At 51.1% G+C, this 21399-nt stretch overlaps 1 protein-coding gene across 1 annotated transcript in view; it reads left to right on the plus strand.

Moving 5' to 3' along the window:
- LOC140720898 (NACHT, LRR and PYD domains-containing protein 3-like) overlaps positions 1–2775 on the plus strand; it is a 39653-nt gene extending 36878 nt beyond the window's left edge. Inside the window, exons 10-14 of the mRNA XM_073035744.1 lie at positions 809–895; positions 1051–1221; positions 1377–1547; positions 1703–1870; positions 2006–2775. Coding sequence (XP_072891845.1) covers positions 809–895; positions 1051–1221; positions 1377–1547; positions 1703–1870; positions 2006–2093 — 685 coding nt within the window. The 3' untranslated portion in view covers positions 2094–2775. The remainder of the gene's footprint in view (positions 1–808; positions 896–1050; positions 1222–1376; positions 1548–1702; positions 1871–2005) is intronic.
- The last annotated feature ends 18624 nt before the right edge of the window (positions 2776–21399 follow it).

Consider the following 21399-nt stretch of genomic DNA (forward strand, 5'->3'; position numbering starts at 1 on the left):
CCTCCTGTGGGATCTCACTTCCCCATTCCCTTCCTGCTGTGTGATATCGCTTCCCCATTCCATTCCTCCTGTGGGATCTCACTTCCCCATTCCCTTCCTGCTGTGGAATTTCTCTTCTCCACCGCAGTTCCTCCTGTGGGATATTTCTTCCCTATCCCCCTTACTCCTGTGGGATCTCTCTTCCCCATCCCCCTTACTCCTGTGGGATCTCTCTTCCCCATCCCCCTTACTCCTGTGGGATCTCTCTTCCCGATCCCACTTCCTACTGTGGGATCTCGCTTCCCCATCCCCCTTTCCCCTGTGGGATCTCTCTTCAACCATCCCACTTCCTCCTGTGGGATCTCCCGTCCCCATCCTCCTGTGGGATCTCTCTTCCTCATCCCCCTTCCTGTTGCGAGATCTCACATCCACATTCCCCTTCCTCCTGCGAGATCTCACATCCACATTCCCCTTCCTCCTGTGGTGTCATTTCCCTTCGACATTTCCCCATTCACAATTCTGTCTCACTGTGGGACTTCCTCCACTTCAACCCTACTCCTTGCGACCCTCTCACATCAGGAACATTTTGTCTATCCATCAGGGAATGATACAGAATATGTGGAGTTTACAGGGTCACATCGACAGACTAAATTACTGACATTCGGTGAATACCCTGGAGATGGGCAGTGAGGGACATTGACAGTGATGGGAACTCCTATCAGTGATTTACTGAAGGGTTTAATGTTTCCTGAAATATCCGAGTGAGAGAAATTCCCCGAGACCCACGGTTTGAATCACTTTGTTCATAAATTTGTCTGTTTGTGCTTAGACTTGGGGAGAATAAACTGGGAGATTCAGGAGTGAAACTGGTGTCTGCGGCTCTGAGGAACCCGGAGTGTAAAATACAGAAACTGGGGTAAGTACCAGACTGTGGCAGATTGTGTTTAGAGTCACTGGGTGTCTGACACTGAACATTAATGTGTTCAGTGATTGTGTTACTGATAAACACTGGGGATTTGTACCGTCTCCTGTCTCTCTGTGTCCTTCACCCTCACTCTCTCTCTTCTCCAGGCTGAACAATGTCGGTCTCACATATTCTGGTGCTGAGGATCTCGCCTCCGCTCTCAATACAAACACATCACTGACGGAGCTGGACCTGAATAATGATAAACTGGGAGGTTCAGCAGTGAAACTGGTGTCTGCGGCTCTGAGGAACCCGGAGTGTAAAATACAGACACTTTGGTAAGTACCAGACTGTGAGAGATTGTGTTTACAGTCACTGGGTGTCTGACACTGAACATTAATGTGTTCAGTGATTGTGTTACTGATAAACACTGGGGATTTGTACCGTCTCCTCTCTCTGTGTGTCCTTCCCCCTCACTTTCTCTCATCTCCAGGCTGGAGAGAGTCGGTCTCACAGATTCTGGTGCCAAGGATCTCGCCTCCGCTCTCAGTACAAACCCATCACTGACAAAACTGAACCTGAGTAATAATAAACTGGGAGATTCAGGAGTGAAACTGGTGTCTGCGGCTCTGAGGAACCCAGAGTGTAAAATACAGAGACTATGGTAAGTACCAGACTGTAGGAGATTGTGTTTACAGTCACTGGGTGCCTGACTCTAAACATTAATGTGATCAGTAATTGTGTTATTGATAAACACTGGGGATTTGTACCGTCTCCTATCTCTCTGTGTCCTTCACCCTCACTCTCTCTCATCTGCAGGCTGGTCAATGTCACTCTCACAGATTCTGGTACTGAGGATCTCGTCTCCGCTCTCAGTACAAACAGATCACTTATGTGTCTGGACCTGTCCTCAAACTCGCTGACAGACCGATCTGTCCCCGCTCTCCGACGCCTCATACTGACCCTCCCGAGTCTGGAATGGATCTGGTGAGTGTTTGTGTTAATGTTGAATGTAATAAAATAATTTGTCTGTGAGTGTTGTTGAATCATTCACCCCAGTCCCTGATACTGACACTGTTGTGTAATCTATTCATTTCATCTTTATTCTTCCATCTGTTTCAGGCTGGTGGAGAATCGGTTCAGTGAGACTGGGGGGAAGGAACTGAGATCTTTGCAGGAACCCAGACCCGGACTGACAGTGACCGTGTGAACATCTGAATGTGTGAACATCCCCGCCCGCGGGATCGGGACATTTAGGCTGATACCCCGTCCTCCCCTTTAACTCCCGCCCTCCCCCTTAACTCCTGCCCTTACCTTTAGTAGCCACACTCCAGGTGTAATTCCCAACGGTTTTAACGGAACTGGCTCCTGTCTCGCACTCTGTGTGGTTGTTTGTGCCCCCGCAGTGACGTATTTCGGCCTCATGTCCAGTAGCACTGCTTCCGGGTTCGAGACTCCCCACGTTACACACCGGGGAAATACACAGACATGAAGATCCTGTGGACGGCGGTTTTATTTCTGGGACACCGGCGTCCCGGCGTGAGTTTATCTGGGGAGCAAATCCTTTTGCTCCCTTTGCTGAGGACGGTGCATTCGGTAGTCTGGCCGATATAATGATGTTAAATGGACAAATCCCTCGGCAGTGACCCTGGATCTGCAGCGATCCCGGACACGGCCCTGAAGTGTGATTTTATAATCATCGGTTCCCCGATGCAGAGTGACGGTGAGAAACGGGACAGATTATTCAACCGGTCACTCCTTGTCACCGGTCAGTTAATTGTGTGTGACTGTGAGTGAGTCGGGAGCAGCTTATTTATTCCCGCACGTCAGCAGCTCACACATTGTTTAATTTACATTTGTCATGATGAAATCAATAAACTGCTGTAACTTCCTGTCCTGGTGTCGGACTCGAGTCTCATTAAAGGAGAAACAGTGACCTGGGCTTACTGCTGACCCCCCCCCCCCCCCCCCCCCAGCCCCCAGTAAACTGCAATAATGGGTCTGAGCTCCTCACACTGGTACAGCAGCGTCGCAGAGTCTGGGTGCCCAGGATCTCATCTCCACCCTACCCCGATCGTGGCTAACTGCCTGCGCAGACAGTTAAAATTGACCTTAATGTCAGATGTGATTTCACTTGGGTCCCGAATACGACAGGGATGGGGAAGGAATACCGGCGTTGAGCCACATCATTCCATCAGACTCCCAGGGTCAGACACAGAGTGAAGCTCCCTCCACACCGTCCCATCACACACTCCCGGGGTCAGACACAGAGTGAATCTCCCTCCACATCGTCCCATCACACACTCCCGGGGTCAGACACAGAGACAATCTCCCTCCACACCGTCCCATCACACACTCCCGGGGTCAGACACAGAGTGAATCTCCCTCCACACTGTCCCATCACACACTCCCGGGGTCAGACACAGAGTGAAGCTCCCTCCACACCGTCCCATCACACACTCCCAGGGTCAGACACAGAGTGAAGCTCCCTCCTCACCGTCCCATCACAGCCTCCCAGGGTCAGACACAGAGTGAATATCCCCCCACACCGTCCCATCACACACTCCCGGGGTCAGACACAGAGTGATTCTCCCTCCACACCGTCCCATCACACACTCTCGGCGTCAGACACAGAGTGAATCTCCCTCCACACCGTCCCATCACACACTCCCGGGGTCAGACACAGAGTGAATATCCCCCCACACCGTCTCATCACACACTCCCGGGGTAAGACACAGGAACAAAACGGTTTGTAGACCTCGAGTTGAATCAGATTATAGAGGAGACTCTCATTGTGTTCACCTTGGAACTGTAGCACACACGCACGCACACACACACACACACACACACAAGATGAATATTTGTAGAAGTGGTCACAGAGATGGGGAGGGATGCAGTGCGCACAGACCAGGAGAGCGTGTGATTGGGAACAAACGGGCAAGGGAGTACAGTTGGGAATCATAACCATAGCAGCTAACAATCACATTTGATTTCAGGGGTCGAAAAGTCGCCCAGGATGAAATCGAAGTTGAGGATAATTTTGCAAAGCGGAACTCCACCCTTCCTGTCCTCTCCCAAGGACCACAATCCCAATCCAATGCCAATATTTGCCATTCATTCCCAAGATCCACACTCCCAATGACACCACCCCTTCCCATTCACTCCACCCATCCACATTCCTAACGGGACGCACCCCTACCCATTCGCTTGCATCGTCCAAACTCCAAATGGGCCCCGTCTCTTCCCACTTACCCCACCATCTGCACCGCTTCTCATTCACTCCTGGCGTCCGATCTCCCAGTGGGATCTGGCCCTTCCCATTCACACTCACCATCTCCCTCCCATTTCCAACGCGAATGGGATCCTGGAAATTGGCGGGGACGCCTGAATTTTGTATTTGACAGAACTCGGAGCGGGGTTTACGAAATTTAACGAGAACGCTGATGGGTTTATTACTTACGCGGAAAGTCGAGGGTTGTGTGGATGTTGACGGCTTTGTAACACTGATTATGCTCATCTCCTGGCGGAAACGCCGGATACGATCGGACGGAAGGACCTTCACACGCCTTTCTGAAGATGGGGGGTGGGGGAATACCTGTGAGAGAGGTTTATCGTTTCCGTGTCCCCACGCTGGGAGATTCATTGCGCACGGTTCCCGGTGTCCACATAGCACACAGGAAGTTATACAGGGCACGGTTCCCGATCTCTGTCTCCACACCGAGAGTTTTACCGCGCACGGCGTCGGGTCTCTGTATCGACACCGGGAATATTACCACACACGTTTCCTGGTGTCTGTATCCTCCTCTCTCCACGACACTCGGAGTGATGACGCACAGCATCCGGAGATGAGGATGTCGGATCGGTCTCTATTGTTTGCGATATATTTATTATTTCTGATAAACAGTCTGTGCAATCGAGTGGAGGGTGGTCGAGAGTGTCTGTCCTGCGAGGGGCTCCTGATTGAAAATGGTGACCAGGGAGGGAACGACAGAAGGATTTAGAATGGTCACTAGGGAGGGAGTGAAAGGTTGACTAAAAATGGTCTCTGGGAGAAAGTGATGGGCTGAGTGACAATGGACGCCAGGGAGGGGGCGGTGGGCGGAATTAAGATGCCCGTGGTCACCTTGTTTCTCATGGCCGTCAGGGAGGGAGTGATACACTGACAAGAGAGTGGGAGTGACAGGCAGAGTTAAAATGACCGACAGGGTGGGGATGATGCACTGACTGAAAATTGTCACAGGGTGGGAGTTACATGATAATTAAAAATAGGATTCTGGATTAAAGCCAGAATATAAATCATAACTAGGGAGAGAGTGACGCGCCGACATAACGTTGTCACCAGGGAGGGGGTGACGCGCACATTGAAAATAATCACGAGGGAGGGAGGGATACACTGAGAGAAAATGGACGCCAGGAGGTGACAAATTAGAGGGAGTGGCGGCCCGACCTGAAGTAGTCCCTGAGTCCTTGGTTACAATGGCCGGCAGGGAGAGAGTGATAGACAGTGGCACATTGAGAAGAGAGAGGGGGTAATGGGTCGATGTAAAATGATCTGTTGGAAGAGAGTGACGCTCTGACATAAAATAGCCGCTGCTTCGCTTAAAATGTCAGACGGGGCAGTTTAGGGTTTGTGATACCTTGTTTAACACGAGCGTCTGGAAGGGGGGGAGCTAGACGCCGATTGAAAACGGCCGTCCACCATCGTTAATTCTGTTGAGACAAAGGGAGAGATGTGGTGACTGAACGAGAACCCGTTCGGCCGGGTTGAAACGGGACCAAGGAGGGAGCGACGCCTTGGATAAAGTGAGCGGCAGAGAAGGAGTGAAGGACACGTTGACTTCAAATGGCCGCTGGGGAGGGAGTGACGGCTTTGGTAGAAGTGAGCACAAGAGAGGGAGGGACGCGCTGATTTAAAATGGGCGAATCCTTGGTTAATGTGGCCGCCAGGGATGGAGTGAGACACTGACTTACAATGGCCACTGTCACACTCAGAATCTATGGCGAAGGAACATGCGGTGCCCATGGATACAATCCCGGGATCGAGTTTGTTATTGATTGTAATAACGGTATTTTAATTTGTGTTTTATATAGTCTTGCGTATTGTATATATGTGTTAATTCTAATGAGGTTTTTCATTGAATAAACTAATGTATATATCTCAGATATTCACACATACGCATATACATGTGGGTTTTGGGGAGGAGGGGTTTGGGAGGAAGAGGAGTGGACTGATGAGACGGTGAGCGTGGCGAAGTCACTGACTCAATAGGGGACGGAAAGGGGAGGGGCGAAAGTCCCTGTCACAAACTGGTGGCCGACATGGAGAAAGACGGGGTGATAAGGAGTGAAACGACAGGAAGGGAGCGGGGATGATAGGACGCGGAGGGAAAGGAAGTGACGGGACTAGGAGGGAGGGGGAGTAATGGAACGTGTAAGTGGGAGGAGTGATGGGACAGGGAGGACGGACAGTTATAGGATGGGAGGGAAGGGACTGATGGTACGGGGAGGGAGTGGAAGTAATGGGGCGGGGAGCGAGGGAAAATGGGACGTGGGGGGAGGGGATTGATGGAACGAGGAGCGAAGGGATCTGATGGGAAGGAGAGGGAGGGAGGGAGGGCAACTGATGGGACGGGAAGGGAGGTGAAGTGCTCGGACTGGGAGAGAGGGGTCAGATAGGACAGGGCGGGTAGGAACAGGATGGGGAGTGTGGGGGGCGTGACTTACTCAATAGTGGTGGGTGGGTGGTGACTTTCCTTCGCAAATAAGACGGACGGCAAGAAAAGGGGGGGGGGGGTTGTGTGCAAAGGGTAAAGGGGGGAGCGAGTGGTCGGGGACGCGGTCAGAGCTGATAGGTCGGAGAGTTGAGTCTCTCAACGGAGGGAGAGGGGAGCGATTCACTCAACGACGGTGGGAAGGGATTGGGAAGGGGAGCGAAATTTCCTTCAGAAAATGTTCACCACACGGGATATGGTGGATGGTGGGAGTCAGGGCAAGGAGTCAGAGAGGGGAGGGTGTCAGGAGTGATAAGGTGAGTAGGGGATGACTCACCTGGTAATAGAGAGAGAAAGAGAGCGATGAGGAGAGGCGAAGATTGGCATCGGAAAATGGCAGCCAAACAGCATACAATGCGGAGCATCGAGGTGGTGGGGAGAGGAGAGCGAGGGGAGGGAGGGAAGGGGTTTGCGAGTGATGGGATGGGAATGAGGGTGACAAGATGATGAGTGTGAGGCCGTGACACACTTCGTGGTGGAGGAAGTGGGGAGGAGGGTCTCACACTGTCACAAAATGGCTGTCGGTAGAAGGTTAAATGGAGAGTTGGGAGATCGAGGAGGAAGGGAAAGGAGAGGAGGGATGAGGAGTTGAGATTGAATAAACAGAGAGGGAAGTGAGTGGAGGTGAGGAAAAGCTGTGCCCCATTCTATGATGCGAGGACAACGGTTGTCAATAGCAACCATCACAAAATGGCCGCCAGCCAGGGTGAAATGGGCGGTGATAGAGGGGAGAGCGAGGGAACAGAGAGCGGAGTGTTTCAGGAGTGACCGGATGTCGAGGGTGGGAGAGGGCGATTCGTAAAAAGGGAGCTGGAATTGGGGGGTTCCCAAGGGGAGGAATGTGACTACGGGAAGAGGCTAGCACCATTACACTCCCCTCCCCTCCTCAGTCTCCAAACTCCCGCCTTGATTTTTCTTTCAGGCCGAGCCTCAGGTCGCTCGGCCCGAATCCTTCAGACTGCCCAGTGGAGTAGGGGGACGTGTCGTCACTGGGGCCCGTCAAAGGCAGGAGTGGGCGTCGGCTTGCCGGAGAAGATGGAGGCGAGGTCTGGCGGTGCGGGCTGGTTGGCGTGGATCACCACCATTTTCTGCAGGGTGGGGGAGAGGCAGGGGTCAGATTGAGGAGGGGAGGGGAGAAAGAGGCGAGAAGAGGAGATGAGATCCACTACCCACTCCCTCAGCCTTTTTCTCCCTCAGTCCCCTCTCTCCCTCCTTCTGTCCCCTCTTCTCTCTCCATCTCTCCCCCACCTCTTGTCTCTCCACCCTATCCTCCTCTCTCCACCCTTTCCCTCTCTATCCCTCCAGGTCTATTGCTCCCTCCCCACCGTCCTTTCACCTTCCCCATCCCTTCTACCATGCTCCATCCCTCGCCGCCCACACACACACCCCCGTGCACAGGAAGATCCCACTCACCACCGGAGGCTGTGCGGCGCAGCACTCGAGGTCCCTGCAGTTGGCGATGGCCGTGAGGACGGACATCACCAGCGAGACCAGGCAGTTGACCAGCAAGATCACCGTGATCCCGCTGACAAACCTCTGCGAGATTCGGTGTTTGGCGGAGGGACAGAGCGGAGGGAGCATGGGAGGGGGGAGAGAGCCAGACGGAAAGAGAGGAGTGGAGAGGGGGAGAGAGATAGAGAAATGCGGTGAGACAGAGAGGAGAGAGAGAGAGAGAGAGGGAGGGGCATGGGTGGCGATGGCCGGGGAAGAGAGAGGAGGGAGGGAGAGAGAGAGAGGGAGAGGGAGAGAGAGAGGGAGGGGCATGGGTGTCGATGGCCGGGGAAGAGAGAGGAGGGAGGGAGAGAGAAAGAGACAGAGAGGGGGAGAGAAGGGTGAGAGACGGAGAGGGGGAGAGAGCATGTGAGAGGGAGAAGGGAGGGAGTTCCGAGGGAGAGAAAGGGAGGGGTGAGAGATGAAGAGATAGTGAGAGGGGAAGAGGGAGATGGAGAGATGGCTGGTAAGAAAGAGGAGAGGGAGATGTAGTTGAAAGGTGTGGGTAGAGTCGTTGGGGAGGGGAGCGATGGGTGGGGAGAGAGGGGGAGTGTAGGAGAGGGAGATGTGTTTTGGGGGGGGGGAGTGGAGAGAAATCTGCGTTAACTCTTGTCTCAGAACTTCAGCTTTCGATGAACGGAACGCACCGTTTTGGTTTATGGTTCCCTGGAAGTGGGATCACAGGCAGACGGGGCGGTGAAGGCGGCGTTTAGCATGACCGCCATCGTCGGACAGGGCACCGTGTACCGGAGGCGGGAGCTCACGGGGATTTACGAGGGTGTCGCCGGGACTCGAGGGGCTGAGTTACGGAGAGAGGTCGGGCAGGTTGGGTCTTTATTCCCTGGAGCTGAGGGGTTGCCTTACAGAGGTGTGTAAAACCACGAGGGGCACAGATAGGGTGAATGTGTACAGACTGTTCCCCAGGGTCGAGGAACCTAGAACCAGAGGGCACAGGTTTTAGAGATTTAATAGGGGTCCAAGGGGAAACTCTTTCACCCAGGGGGTTGTCCGTCTTTGCAACGAGCTGTCAGAGGAAGTGGTCGAGGCAGGTACATTAACTACACTCAGACAGGGACACGGATGGGAAATGCTTAGAGGGATACGGGTGGACCGTCTATGGAACGAGCTGCCAGAGGAAGGAGTCAAGGGAGTGAGGGGGGAGGAGTGGAGACAGGAGACGCTACAACAGAGGGGAGGTAGGGTTCGGAGGCAGCCGGCAGGAGGGATAGAGACGTGGAGAGAGGGAGCGCTACCGCAAGGCGAGGAGGATATCGCCGCGGGAGAAAGAGAAAGCCGAGAGGAGATCTCTGTGGTTGGGGTTATGACGGCCGGTTCGCCAGCGAGTGGGTGGGGGAGGTGCACTCACTATCCGGCATCCGGTGTAGCAGTACCCAATGCAGGGGAAGATGTGGACGTTTATCGAGTCCAGGATGACGGCGGGAGTGCAGAGCAGAGCGCAGATCACATTCACAAACAGGCAGGCGATGGTCTGCCTTGAGAGAGAGAGAGAGAGAGAGAGAGAGAGAGAGAGAGAGAGAGAGAGAGAGAGAGAGAGAGAGAGAGAGAGAGAGAGAGAGAGAGAGAGAGAGAGAGAGAGAGAGAGAGAGAGAGAGAGAGACAGTAGAGTTGGGAGTGAGAGTATGGGGTAGGCGGAGGTGGAAGACCTAGACGGGGAGGAAGAGAAGGGGGACAATGAGTGAGGAAGAGAGGGGGTGGGTAGGAGAGAGATGGGAGTAGGGAAGGGGGAAAAAAGTGAAGAGGTGGCAGAGGACAGTTAATAAAGGGAGAGACGTGAGAGTCAGATGGGGGAGAGAGTGGTGAGACACAGAGGGTAGAGAGAGTGGTGAGAGAAACGTGAGGCAGGAGAGGAGAGAGGTCGGACAAGGAGGGGAGAGTAAGGTGGGAAACTGGGGGAGAGGGGTGAGAAACGGAGGGTGAGAGCCAGAGAGTGGGATAGACGGAAAGGGGTGACAGGGGTGAAAGAGGGAGACTGGAGAGAGGGGTGAGAAACAGAGAGGTAAGAAAGGGAGGTGAAAGACAAAGGTGAGCAGAAGGGAGATAGAGTGTGGGAGATAAGAGGAGTTGAGAATCCCTGTTCTCGTGCTCGTCTATCATACCACTGCTTCGTTTTAATTTGGGAGTCTCGGAGATTATCCTTGGCCAGGTCACATATCCTGCTAAGCCTCTCTCGGAATTTCAAAACATAGTCAATCACATTAATCAGCTTATTCCAGAACGTTAACAGCTCACACAATTTTTAATTTACATTTGTCATGATGATATCAATAAACCATTGTAACTTCCTGTTTTGGTGTCGGACTCGAGTCACATGAAAGGAGAAACTGTGACCTGGGGTTACTGCTGCCACCATCACCCGGTGAACTGCAATAACGGGTCGGAGCTCCTCACACTGGTACAGCAGCGTCTCAGCTCTAGGCTGAGGGATGTCAGTCTGATAGTGTCTGGTCCCCAGGACCTCTTCACTTCCCATCGCCATCCAGGCTAACCACCGCCTCCTCACAGCCCAGATACACACACTATCCTAACCCCCACATTCCTGCGCGCTGTTCTTGCTCTCACAGACAAAAACGACAAAAGTGATTGGAAGCTCATATACAGTATAATATCTGACCTGTGTCCACAAAGGTCACAAAATAGAGAATGGAACAGAAGCAATCAACATGGGGTGTCAGACTCAGACTGAAGCTCTGTCTGCATCGTCCCATCAATCTCACTCCGGGATGTTGAATTGCAATATTCCTGAATCAAACACAGAGAGAAGATTCCTCCTCATCATCACATCACACACTCACAGGCCGAGATATTTAGTTAATCTCCCACCGCAACCCCTTACCTCACACTCCCTGGATCAGACCGAGAGTGAAGCTCCCTCCACACCGTCCCATCACACGCACCCCATCTCAGACGCAGAGTGAATCTCCGTCAAGACCGTCCCCATTTCAGAATCTCTGGATTAGACACAAAATGTATCTTCTTCCACATGCTATCATCACACTTAGAGGGGTCAGAGACAGAGAATTTCCTCCATACCATTCTATGTTACACTCCCAGAATCAGACACCTGGAAAATCTCACTCCAGGCTGTATCATGACAAAAGTCCTGCGTCAGACACAGAGTGACGCTCCCTCCAAAACGTTACATCACACAGTGACAGTGTCAGACTTTGAGAGAATCTCCCACCACACCGTCCATCCCCAGATCAGACACAGGGTGAAGCTCCCACCATGTCTCCCATCAATCATTCCTGATACAGACCAAAACACTCTCCACAAAGAGCAATCAAACGTTCCCGAGGTCAGAAACAGAGTGCAGCTTCCTCCGCAACGTACCATCACACGCTCCCAGGGTTAAAACACAGAGGCTGCATCTGGATCATCACATTACACAATTCCGGGGTTAAAACACAGTGAAGTTGTATCTGCATCATCACATTACACAATTCCGGGGTTAAAACACAGTGAAGTTGTATCTGCATCATCACATTACACAATCCCGGGGTTAAAACACAGTGAAGTTGTATCTGCATCATCACATTACACAATCCCGGGGACAGAAACAGTGTGAAACTCCCTCCGCCACCATCTCGCCCCCACTAACCGCTCAGACACAGAGAGAAACTCCCTCGACACCGACCCATCTAATAGTCCCCAGGTCAGAAACTGAGAGCAGCTACCACCACACCATCCCATCAAACAGCCCGGGTGAAGCACTGAGAGAAGCTCCCTCCGCACCATCACATCACACACTCCCTGGTCAGAAACAGAGTGAAGCTCTCTCGACGCAGTCCCTTCACACACTTCCCAGATTAGACACAGAGTGAATATCCCTCTGCACTGTCGGATGACACAGTCACAGGGTCAGACACAGAGAATTCCTCCACATTATCCCATGATACTCTCCCAGATTCAGACATTGAGAAAATATAACTCTGATTCATCCCCCTACAAAATTCCTGTCAGATACAGAGTGAAGCTCCCTCCGCACCATCCCATCACACATTCCCGGAATCAGTAACAGACTGAAGCTTGAACACAGACTGAACACAGTCCCATTACGCACTTCCCGGATGAGACGCAGAGTGAAGCTCCATCGCATCGTCCCATCACACACTTCCCGGATCAGTCACTTCCCATCACAGACTCCCCGGATCTGACAGAGAATATAGCTCCATCCTCACCGTCCCATCACACAATCTACGGATCAGACGCAGCGTGAAGCTCCCTTTAACCCGTCCCATCACACACTCCAAGGATTAGACACAGTGTGGAATTCGCTACACACTGCCCATGGATCAGACACAGAGTAAAGTTCTCATTAACCCGTCCAATCATCCACTCCATGGATCAGACACAGAGTAAAGTTCTCTTTAACCCGTCCCATCATCTACTCCAAGAATCAGACACAGAGTGAAGCTCTCTTTAACCCGTCCCATCATCCACTCCAAGGATCAGACACAGAGTAAATCCCCCTCCACACTGTAGAATCACACACTCACAGGGTGAGACACAGAGAATTCCCTCCACACCATCCCATGATACACTCCCAGGCTCAGACATTGAGAATACCTCAATGTCGTCGTATTACAAAATTCCTGTGTCAGACACAGAGCGAGCCTCCTTCCACAACGTCACATCACACAGTCACGGTGTCAGACATTGACCAGATCTCACTCCGGCCTGACCCATTACAATCTTCCTGTGTCAGACATAGACTGCAGCTCACTCCACACCATTCCATCACAGAGTCCCCCGATTATACACGGAGGGAATCTCCTTCCACACCACACAACCTCCACTCCCCGGATCAGACACAGAGTGAAGCTCGCTCCGCACCGTTTCATCACACACTCAAAGAGTCAGGCCGTCTTATAGAGCTCCCTCCACAGAGTCTCATCAGACAGTCACAGGGTCAGATATTAAGAGAATCTCCCTCCACTCCAGCCTACCTCACAGTCCCCGGATCATGCACAGAGTCTCATCAGACAGTCACAGGGTCAGATATTAAGAGAATCTCCCTCCACTCCAGCCTACCTCACAGTCCCCGGATCATGCACAGAGTCTCAGCAGACAGTCACAGGGTCAGATATTCAGAGAATCTCCCTCCACTCCAACCTACCTCACAGTCCCCGGATCATGCACAGAGTCTCATCAGACAGTCACAGGGTCAGATATTAAGAGAATCTCCCTCCACTCCAGCCTACCTCACAGTCCCCGGATCATGCACAGAGTCTCAGCAGACAGTCACAGGGTCAGATATTCAGAGAATCTCCCTCCACTCCAACCTACCTCACAGTCCCCGGATCATGCACAGAGTCTCATCAGACAGTCACAGGGTCAGATATTAAGAGAATCTCCCTCCACTCCAGCCTACCTCACAGTCCCCGGATCATGCACAGAGTCTCAGCAGACAGTCACAGGGTCAGATATTCAGAGAATCTCCCTCCACTCCAACCTACCTCACAGTCCCCGGATCATGCACAGAGTCTCATCAGACAGTCACAGGGTCAGATATTAAGAGAATCTCCCTCCACTCCAGCCTACCTCACAGTCCCCGGATCATGCACAGAGTCTCAGCAGACAGTCACAGGGTCAGATATTCAGAGAATCTCCCTCCACTCCAACCTACCTCACAGTCCCCGGATCATGCACAGAGTCTCATCAGACAGTCACAGGGTCAGATAGTACGAGAATCTCCCTCCACTCCAACCTACCTCACAGTCCCCGGATCATGCACAGAGTCTCAGCAGACAGTCACAGGGTCAGATATTCAGAGAATCTCCCTCCACTCCAACCTACCTCACAGTCCCCGGATCATGCACAGAGTCTCATCAGACAGTCACAGGGTCAGATATTAAGAGAATCTCCCTCCACTCCAGCCTACCTCACAGTCCCCGGATCATGCACAGAGTCTCAGCAGACAGTCACAGGGTCAGATATTAAGAGAATCTCCCTCCACTCCAGCCTACCTCACAGTCCCCGGATCATGCACAGAGTCTCATCAGACAGTCACAGGGTCAGATATTAAGAGAATCTCCCTCCACTCCAGCCTACCTCACAGTCCCCGGATCAGGCACAGAGTCTCATCAGACAGTCACAGGGTCAGATATTAAGAGAATCTCCCTCCACTCCAGCCTACCTCACAGTCCCCGGATCATGCACAGAGTCTCATCAGACAGTCACAGGGTCAGATATTCAGAGAATCTCCCTCCACTCCAGCCTACCTCACAGTCCCCGGATCATGCACAGAGTCCCATCAGACAGTCACAGGGTCAGATATTAAGAGAATCTCCCTCCACTCCAGCCTACCTCACAGTCCCCGGATCATGCACAGAGTCTCATCAGACAGTCACAGGGTCAGATAGTAAGAGAATCTCCCTCCACTCCAGCCTACCTCACAGTCCCCGGATCATGCACAGAGTCTCATCAGACAGGGTCAGATATTAAGAGAATCTCCCTCCACTCCAACCTACCTCACAGTCCCCGGATCATGCACAGAGTCTCATCAGACAGTCACAGGGTCAGATAGTAAGAGAATCTCCCTCCACTCCAGCCTACCTCACAGTCCCCGGATCATGCACAGAGTCTCATCAGACAGTCACAGGGTCAGATATTAAGAGAATCTCCCTCCACTCCAGCCTACCTCACAGTCCCCGGATCATGCACAGAGTCTCATCAGACAGTCACAGGGTCAGATATTAAGAGAATCTCCCTCCACTCCAACCTACCTCACAGTCCCCGGATCATGCACAGAGTCTCATCAGACAGTCACAGGGTCAGATATTAAGAGAATCTCCCTCCACTCCAGCCTACCTCACAGTCCCCGGATCATGCACAGAGTCTCATCAGACAGTCACAGGGTCAGATATTAAGAGAATCTCCCTCCACTCCAGCCTACCTCACAGTCCCCGGATCATGCACAGAGTCTCATCAGACAGTCACAGGGTCAGATATTAAGAGAATCTCCCTCCACTCCAACCTACCTCACAGTCCCCGGATCATGCACAGAGTCTCATCAGACAGTCACAGGGTCAGATATTAAGAGAATCTCCCTCCACTCCAGCCTACCTCACAGTCCCCGGATCATGCACAGAGTCTCATCAGACAGTCACAGGGTCAGATATTAAGAGAATCTCCCTCCACTCCAGCCTACCTCACAGTCCCCGGATCATGCACAGAGTCTCATCAGACAGTCACAGGGTCAGATATTAAGAGAATCTCCCTCCACTCCAGCCTACCTCACAGTCCCCGGATCATGCACAGAGTCTCATCAGACAGTCACAGGGTCAGATATTAAGAGAATCTCCCTCCACTCCAGCCTACCTCACAGTCCCCGGATCATGCACAGAGTCTCATCAGACAGTCACAGGGTCAGATATTAAGAGAATCTCCCTCCACTCCAGCCTACCTCACAGTCCCCGGATCATGCACAGAGTCTCATCAGACAGTCACAGGGTCAGATATTAAGAGAATCTCCCTCCACTCCAGCCTACCTCACAGTCCCCGGATCATGCACAGAATAAAGCTCATTCCACACTGTCCTGGAGTCCTGCACCCAGGACTGAGCAGTTAGTAGTAAGCAAGGGTATTGAATAATGTAAACAGAGAGGAGACCAGGCTCTCTCACTCTCAGCAGGCTGCCAGTGGATCCCTAGGACCGCAGTTGTTGGAGTCCACCTCGTACCTGCCTTCTGGGGAGGGTGATATACTCTGCAGGCCGACGCCATGAAATTATGGCTCGCAGGGAGTTATTGGGGATTATCCCTCCATTGTTGTAACTGTGGATAAGACTGATGCGACGGTGGAGCGGGAAGGATTGAGGGAGGTACCCTCTGTGCAGTCTGGGTTACAAGTGCAGCCACCTTATACAACACACGAGGAGGAAGATGGGGGATCTATCTGCAGTGAGGGGTTGGAGGGAGACTCCTTTGATAGTGAGACAATGGACATCCTCACCCCTCCTGAGAAATCCCCATTGATACCTGTGCAGGAAATGAGAGAGTTCATTCTCACCTCTGAGGGTGCAAAGCATCGGACTAAACTAACCTCGCTTCGCTGGTCTAGCATGCCGAGGCTGGTGAAGTCCCTGCGAGTCATCCTCAGACGGAAGGGGAAGGGGAAGAGGAATACTGTGTCGGGGAATGACAGACGGCAGCTGAAATCGTTCCTGGATGACCTGGTGAGGGACATCAGGGTGGAAAGCAGCCTCGCTCCTTCGGGAGACGGTGGGTCACAGGGTGGCGTTGGTACCACTCGGGCCCGGAAAGCAAAGAACATTCTTGCATTTTTTCTGGATAGTGTGGTTGAGGGCGCCTCCGCTCTCAGCGGGAAGGGTACTGTTGCTGAGGCCTAGTGTACACCCAACATGACGCTCACTATAGCTGGTCTAAATTTTAATGGTAGCAGGAGTTCTCTCCACAGATATAACAATCCCTCTGTCCCCAGGGATGGGAGATACGCTGTGAATTTCCTGTAGGGAACCCATACCATCCCGGGAGACGAGTCTGTTTGGTTCCTGGAGTGACAGGGCGGGGTCTACATGAGCCACCTCAGCTCCAACTCTAGCGGGGTGGCGATCCTGTTGGTCTCGACCTTCCAGCCGGAAATGGTAAAAGCTCAGGATGTCGAGCCCGGCCGCCTGCTCCATCTGGCTGTGCGCCTGGATGGTGAACCTTTGCATTTCATCAACGTGTATGCCCTGAGGGGCGGGGTGGTGCAGACGCGCCTATCCCCTATTCCGTCAGCTGTCCACTCTACTGAGCTCCATGGGTCCTGGGGGTGGGGACTTCAAATGTACCTTCGAGGTGGAGAACCTCTGCAGTCTCCAGCGCGACACAGCGTCGGCAAAGAAGCGAAAGGAGTTAGTCGGCCCCTTTGACTTGGTGGACGCCTGGCGGGATCTACATTCTGACTCTGGAGCCTTCTGGAGAAGGTCTAGAGGGGGAGATTCCCGAATAGACCGCCTCTGTGTCTCTCAAGCGTACAGCTCCCCCGCGACGGCAACCTGCATGCGGCAAATGTCGTCCTCGAACCATCACCTTGTGTGGATGGAATTTCCCCCCGGCACTCTGAGGCGTCGTGGCATCAGCGCCGGACTCCGGAGCGGAGGGTCCCGAGTTCAAAGCCAGCCGGCTCCCTTGCACGCTTTCCATCCGTGCTGGGTTGAGCGTCGAGCTGGCAACTCGACCTCGTAAAAATAAAACTGGAGAATGCTACAGAAACGCCATGAGCAATCACCGGAAAGATCGGAGCAAAAAGCTTGTCATGACGGCGCCCGATGACTCCACCTGGAGTTAAGGACATTCTTCTTCTTCTACTCTGAGCTGGGATCCAGGCACTGGCGCTGTAAGAACCAGCTGCTGGAGGAAAGCGGACTCCGAGCGTTCTTGGTCGTCTGGAGGGAAAGACAGGGTTGATTGTTTTTATGTCGGGAGTAGACTGAGACTGAGCGGTTTGAGAGAACATTGCTTGACCTAGTGCATCGGAGGGAGTCGTGACTGTCACGTGACAGCACTGCCCACTACCTGGTCGGAAGGCACGTCACCTGCCAGTGAAGGTTTGACCCCTCCTCGCCCATCAATGCACTGTTACGGACCCGCAGGTCTCGTTCACTGTGGACTGTCAGTTTAACAGAGCGCTTCAGTGAGGCAGGAGTATGATGTTGTTCACTGACCGACTCGCAGCTTGTTTACCTTTGAAACAAGGACACAGACAGTCACGGTCAGGAGTCAGAAGAAGGGTGGGAGGGGGGGAGAGAGAGAGGAGAGGGAGAGGGAGAGGGAGAGAGGGAGAGAGAGGGAGAGAGAGAGAGAGAGAGAGAGAGAGAGAGAGAGAGAGAGAGAGAGAGAGAGAGAGAGAGAGAGAGAGAGAGAGAGAGAGAGAGAGAGAGAGAGAGAGAGAGAGAGAGAGAGAGAACGAACGAACGAACACAAGCTGGTACAGGTAGCAGTTCCAGCTTGTCGAAACTGGGGATTTGGAACTCTGCTACTCCCACTGATATTTATTAATGACCACCGTGGAACCCGTGAAATTCCCCGTAATTGCTTTTTCTCTCTACGTTTTACCTCTCGTTATCATCGCTGTGTGTATGTTATGCTGTGCTTGGCAAACCATTCAAAGCACGTCTGCCATTCTTTAGTTCTGTACAGTCACATACAGCGTTAACCTTAGAAACAGTTAAGTGTAAAACTTCCATTAAGATATATTACTTTCCTTCTCACTCTGTTACATGTAATGCTTGGCGAGTGGCGTGGATCCGAGGGGTAGACTGTATTGGAGGGGTCGTGACTGTCACGTGACAACGCTACCCACTACCTGGTCGGAAGGCACGCCACCTGCCAAATACACACCTCACCACTGGCCCCTTTAATTAGCCTTGTACTTGGCCTCGAGCAATTGGTCTTTGTAATCGGATTAACTCTGCTGGCACGGAGCCTTTGGCCCCTCTGTAGATTACCTGGGCTGGACCCTCCATCCCTGTGCACTATAAAGGGTGCCACGAGTGCTTTCCCTTTGCCATCTTCAAGGGACCACCCTGCTTCACTCCAGGCTGAGAACCGTGGAACGGCGCTGGAGGAATTGTTAGTCAGCTGTGCATTGAATAGGATGGGAGCGTTGATTACTGTCTTTAATAACACAGAGCTGTGCCTGCGCAGGGTCAAGGGCTGGCGGATATCGTATAGAATTTTCCCTTGTGTGTTTGCGGGTGTGCGCGCGTGTATTTTGTTCCCAGGCGATTTCCCAACGTTCGTTAGTAATTGTCCGTGTGTGTTTTATTGCCGAACCGACTTTCCCCACGACTGCTGTAAATTGTGCGCATGTGCCTGTTGCTTCTGTTGCCGTTTTCCCACGTTTGCCTTTTGTAAATAAAATCATTTTCTGTCCAAAGTCCTTGCTTCTGAGACATATCGAATCTGTTTCCCCACTTACAACATTTGCTCAGCCAATTTACATTTTTCTACGTTCATGCAATATGGGTGTTGTTTAATCGGTTTGGCTTGACCAATATCTACATCATGTACTGCAACCGCGGTTTGCTTGGGAACATCGGGATATAAATCCTTAAACTTCAGAATTAATTCCTTCAGCTGTTGTTGTTGCTTTGGCTGCAGATGAGACAACTTGTTAGCAATGTTTTCTGGAACAACCGACTTCATTAGTCTAACTGGGATCATGTTTGGCTTGTGAAAAGTCTCAGACGAGTCAATTGTTTCATTCTCAGGGTTACCAGATTCATATGTTTTGACAACAACACTCACAGACGGTGCCTGCTTGTCAAAATAAGGCTTTATCATATTTATGTGTACCACCTGTGTTAGTTTACGTCAGTCGGGCGCTTTAATAACATAATTCACATCATTAATTTGAGAGACTATTTCATGTGGTCTATTGAACTTCGCCTGAAGTGGATTCATCAATATTGGAGATAAGGCAAGCACGTTATCTCCCACCTGGTATTTTCTTTCTCAAGCCCGCTTATCAAACCAACACTTCATTTTGTTTTGAGAAATCTTTAGGTTTTGTCTCGCTAGACTACAGGCTTGGTGTAGTTTATTTCTGAACTTCAAATCATAGTCTAACAAGTTAACATGTACATCCCACTGTTCCTTTAACAAGGTCAAAGGTCCCCTCACTCTCTGACCAAATACAACTTCAAATGGACTAAAGCCCAGTGATCTCTGTACCGACTCTCTTACAGCAAACAAAAGCAAATGTATACCTTCATCCCAGTCTTTTCCATTTTCAACATTTTAATGTCATAATCATTGTTTTGAGGGTAGAATGCTATCGATGCAATGCTCCTCAGACAGGATGAAGAGATCAATACTCCCCAATGCCATTCGGCTTTACAATTCAACCGCCAGGAGTAAGATATGTTAAAGTGCCAGGGTTAGGACTCAATGTATTTAAGTAAACTACTTAAGAACTTTTTAAAAGCTATTATTAATGCTTTTTGAGAGAGTGATTCAGATGCATATCATATTTTTACTGAGTTAAGTATTGTATGTAATTAGTTTTGCTACAACAAGTGTATGGGACATTGGAAAAAAATGTTGAATTTCCCCATGGGGATGAATAAAGTATCTATCTATCTATCTATCTAGCATGAAATTTTTCTAAAGCCCCTTGTGATTCTGGATGGTATGCAGACGATGTAATTTGTTCAGCTCCCAGTTCATAAACTACCTGCTGGAATAATCCAGATGTAAATTCACGTCCTTGATCAGACTGGATTTCTTTAGGCAAACCAGAAAATGTAGAAAACTTGGTAAGAGCCTTCGCCACAGTTTTAGCTTTAATATTTCTGAGAGTTATTGCCTCTGGGAATCTGGATGCAGTACACATAATAGTTAGCAAATACTGATGGCCAGCTTTAGTCTTTGGCAATGGGTCAACACAATCCACCATAAATTTTGAAAAGGGTTCACCGAATGCAAGTACAGACCACAGTGGGGCACTGGGGTGACCTGATTAGGTTTACCCACAACTTGACAAGTGTGACAGGTTCTGCAAAAGCTCACAACATCTTTCCTCAGATTAGGCCAGTAGAATTATTTTGTAATCCTGTTTACCGTTTTATTCACTCCAAAATGGCCACCTAAGAGCATACTGTGGGCCAAAGTTAAAATTTCAGTCCTATAAACTTAAGGAACTACAACTTGGTGAACAATTGCCCATTCCTCACTCGCTGGTATAGTAGGTGGCCTCCACTTCCGCATTAACACACCATCCTTGAGATAATACCCTGCTGGCACTTTCTTAATCTCATCATCTGAGAGAGCTGTTTCTTTTAAAGCTTCAATCTCAGGGTCTCGGTTCTGTTCTGCTATAAACTCCTTCCTAGACAGGGATAAACCTTTCTCATCAGACTTACGACCTGAATCCTGTTGAAACAATGAAAGCAGAAAAGTCCCTGACAAGTCATCATAACCTGAATCCCGATTTTGGCTATCAGGGGTATCAGAATCAAGGTGTACAGACCAACCCTGACTGTAAAGTTACCTTGTGCAATGGCACAGAAAGCATGCCACGCCCAATGCCTTTAATAAGATTTACCTCACCAGTGTTAGTCTCATTACCAAACTTTAGAACACTGTCTAATATAAGTGACTGAGAAGCCACAGTATCTCGAAGAATTTTCACTGGAACTGGGGTTCACCCTTCCTTTACTAATAAAAATCCATCTGACATAAAATGATCCAATCCCTTCTTAACTCGGTCAGACCTCTCAGACCT

The sequence above is a fragment of the Hemitrygon akajei genome, unplaced genomic scaffold (genome assembly GCF_048418815.1).
Source record: "Hemitrygon akajei unplaced genomic scaffold, sHemAka1.3 Scf000048, whole genome shotgun sequence".
NCBI lineage: Eukaryota > Metazoa > Chordata > Chondrichthyes > Myliobatiformes > Dasyatidae > Hemitrygon > Hemitrygon akajei.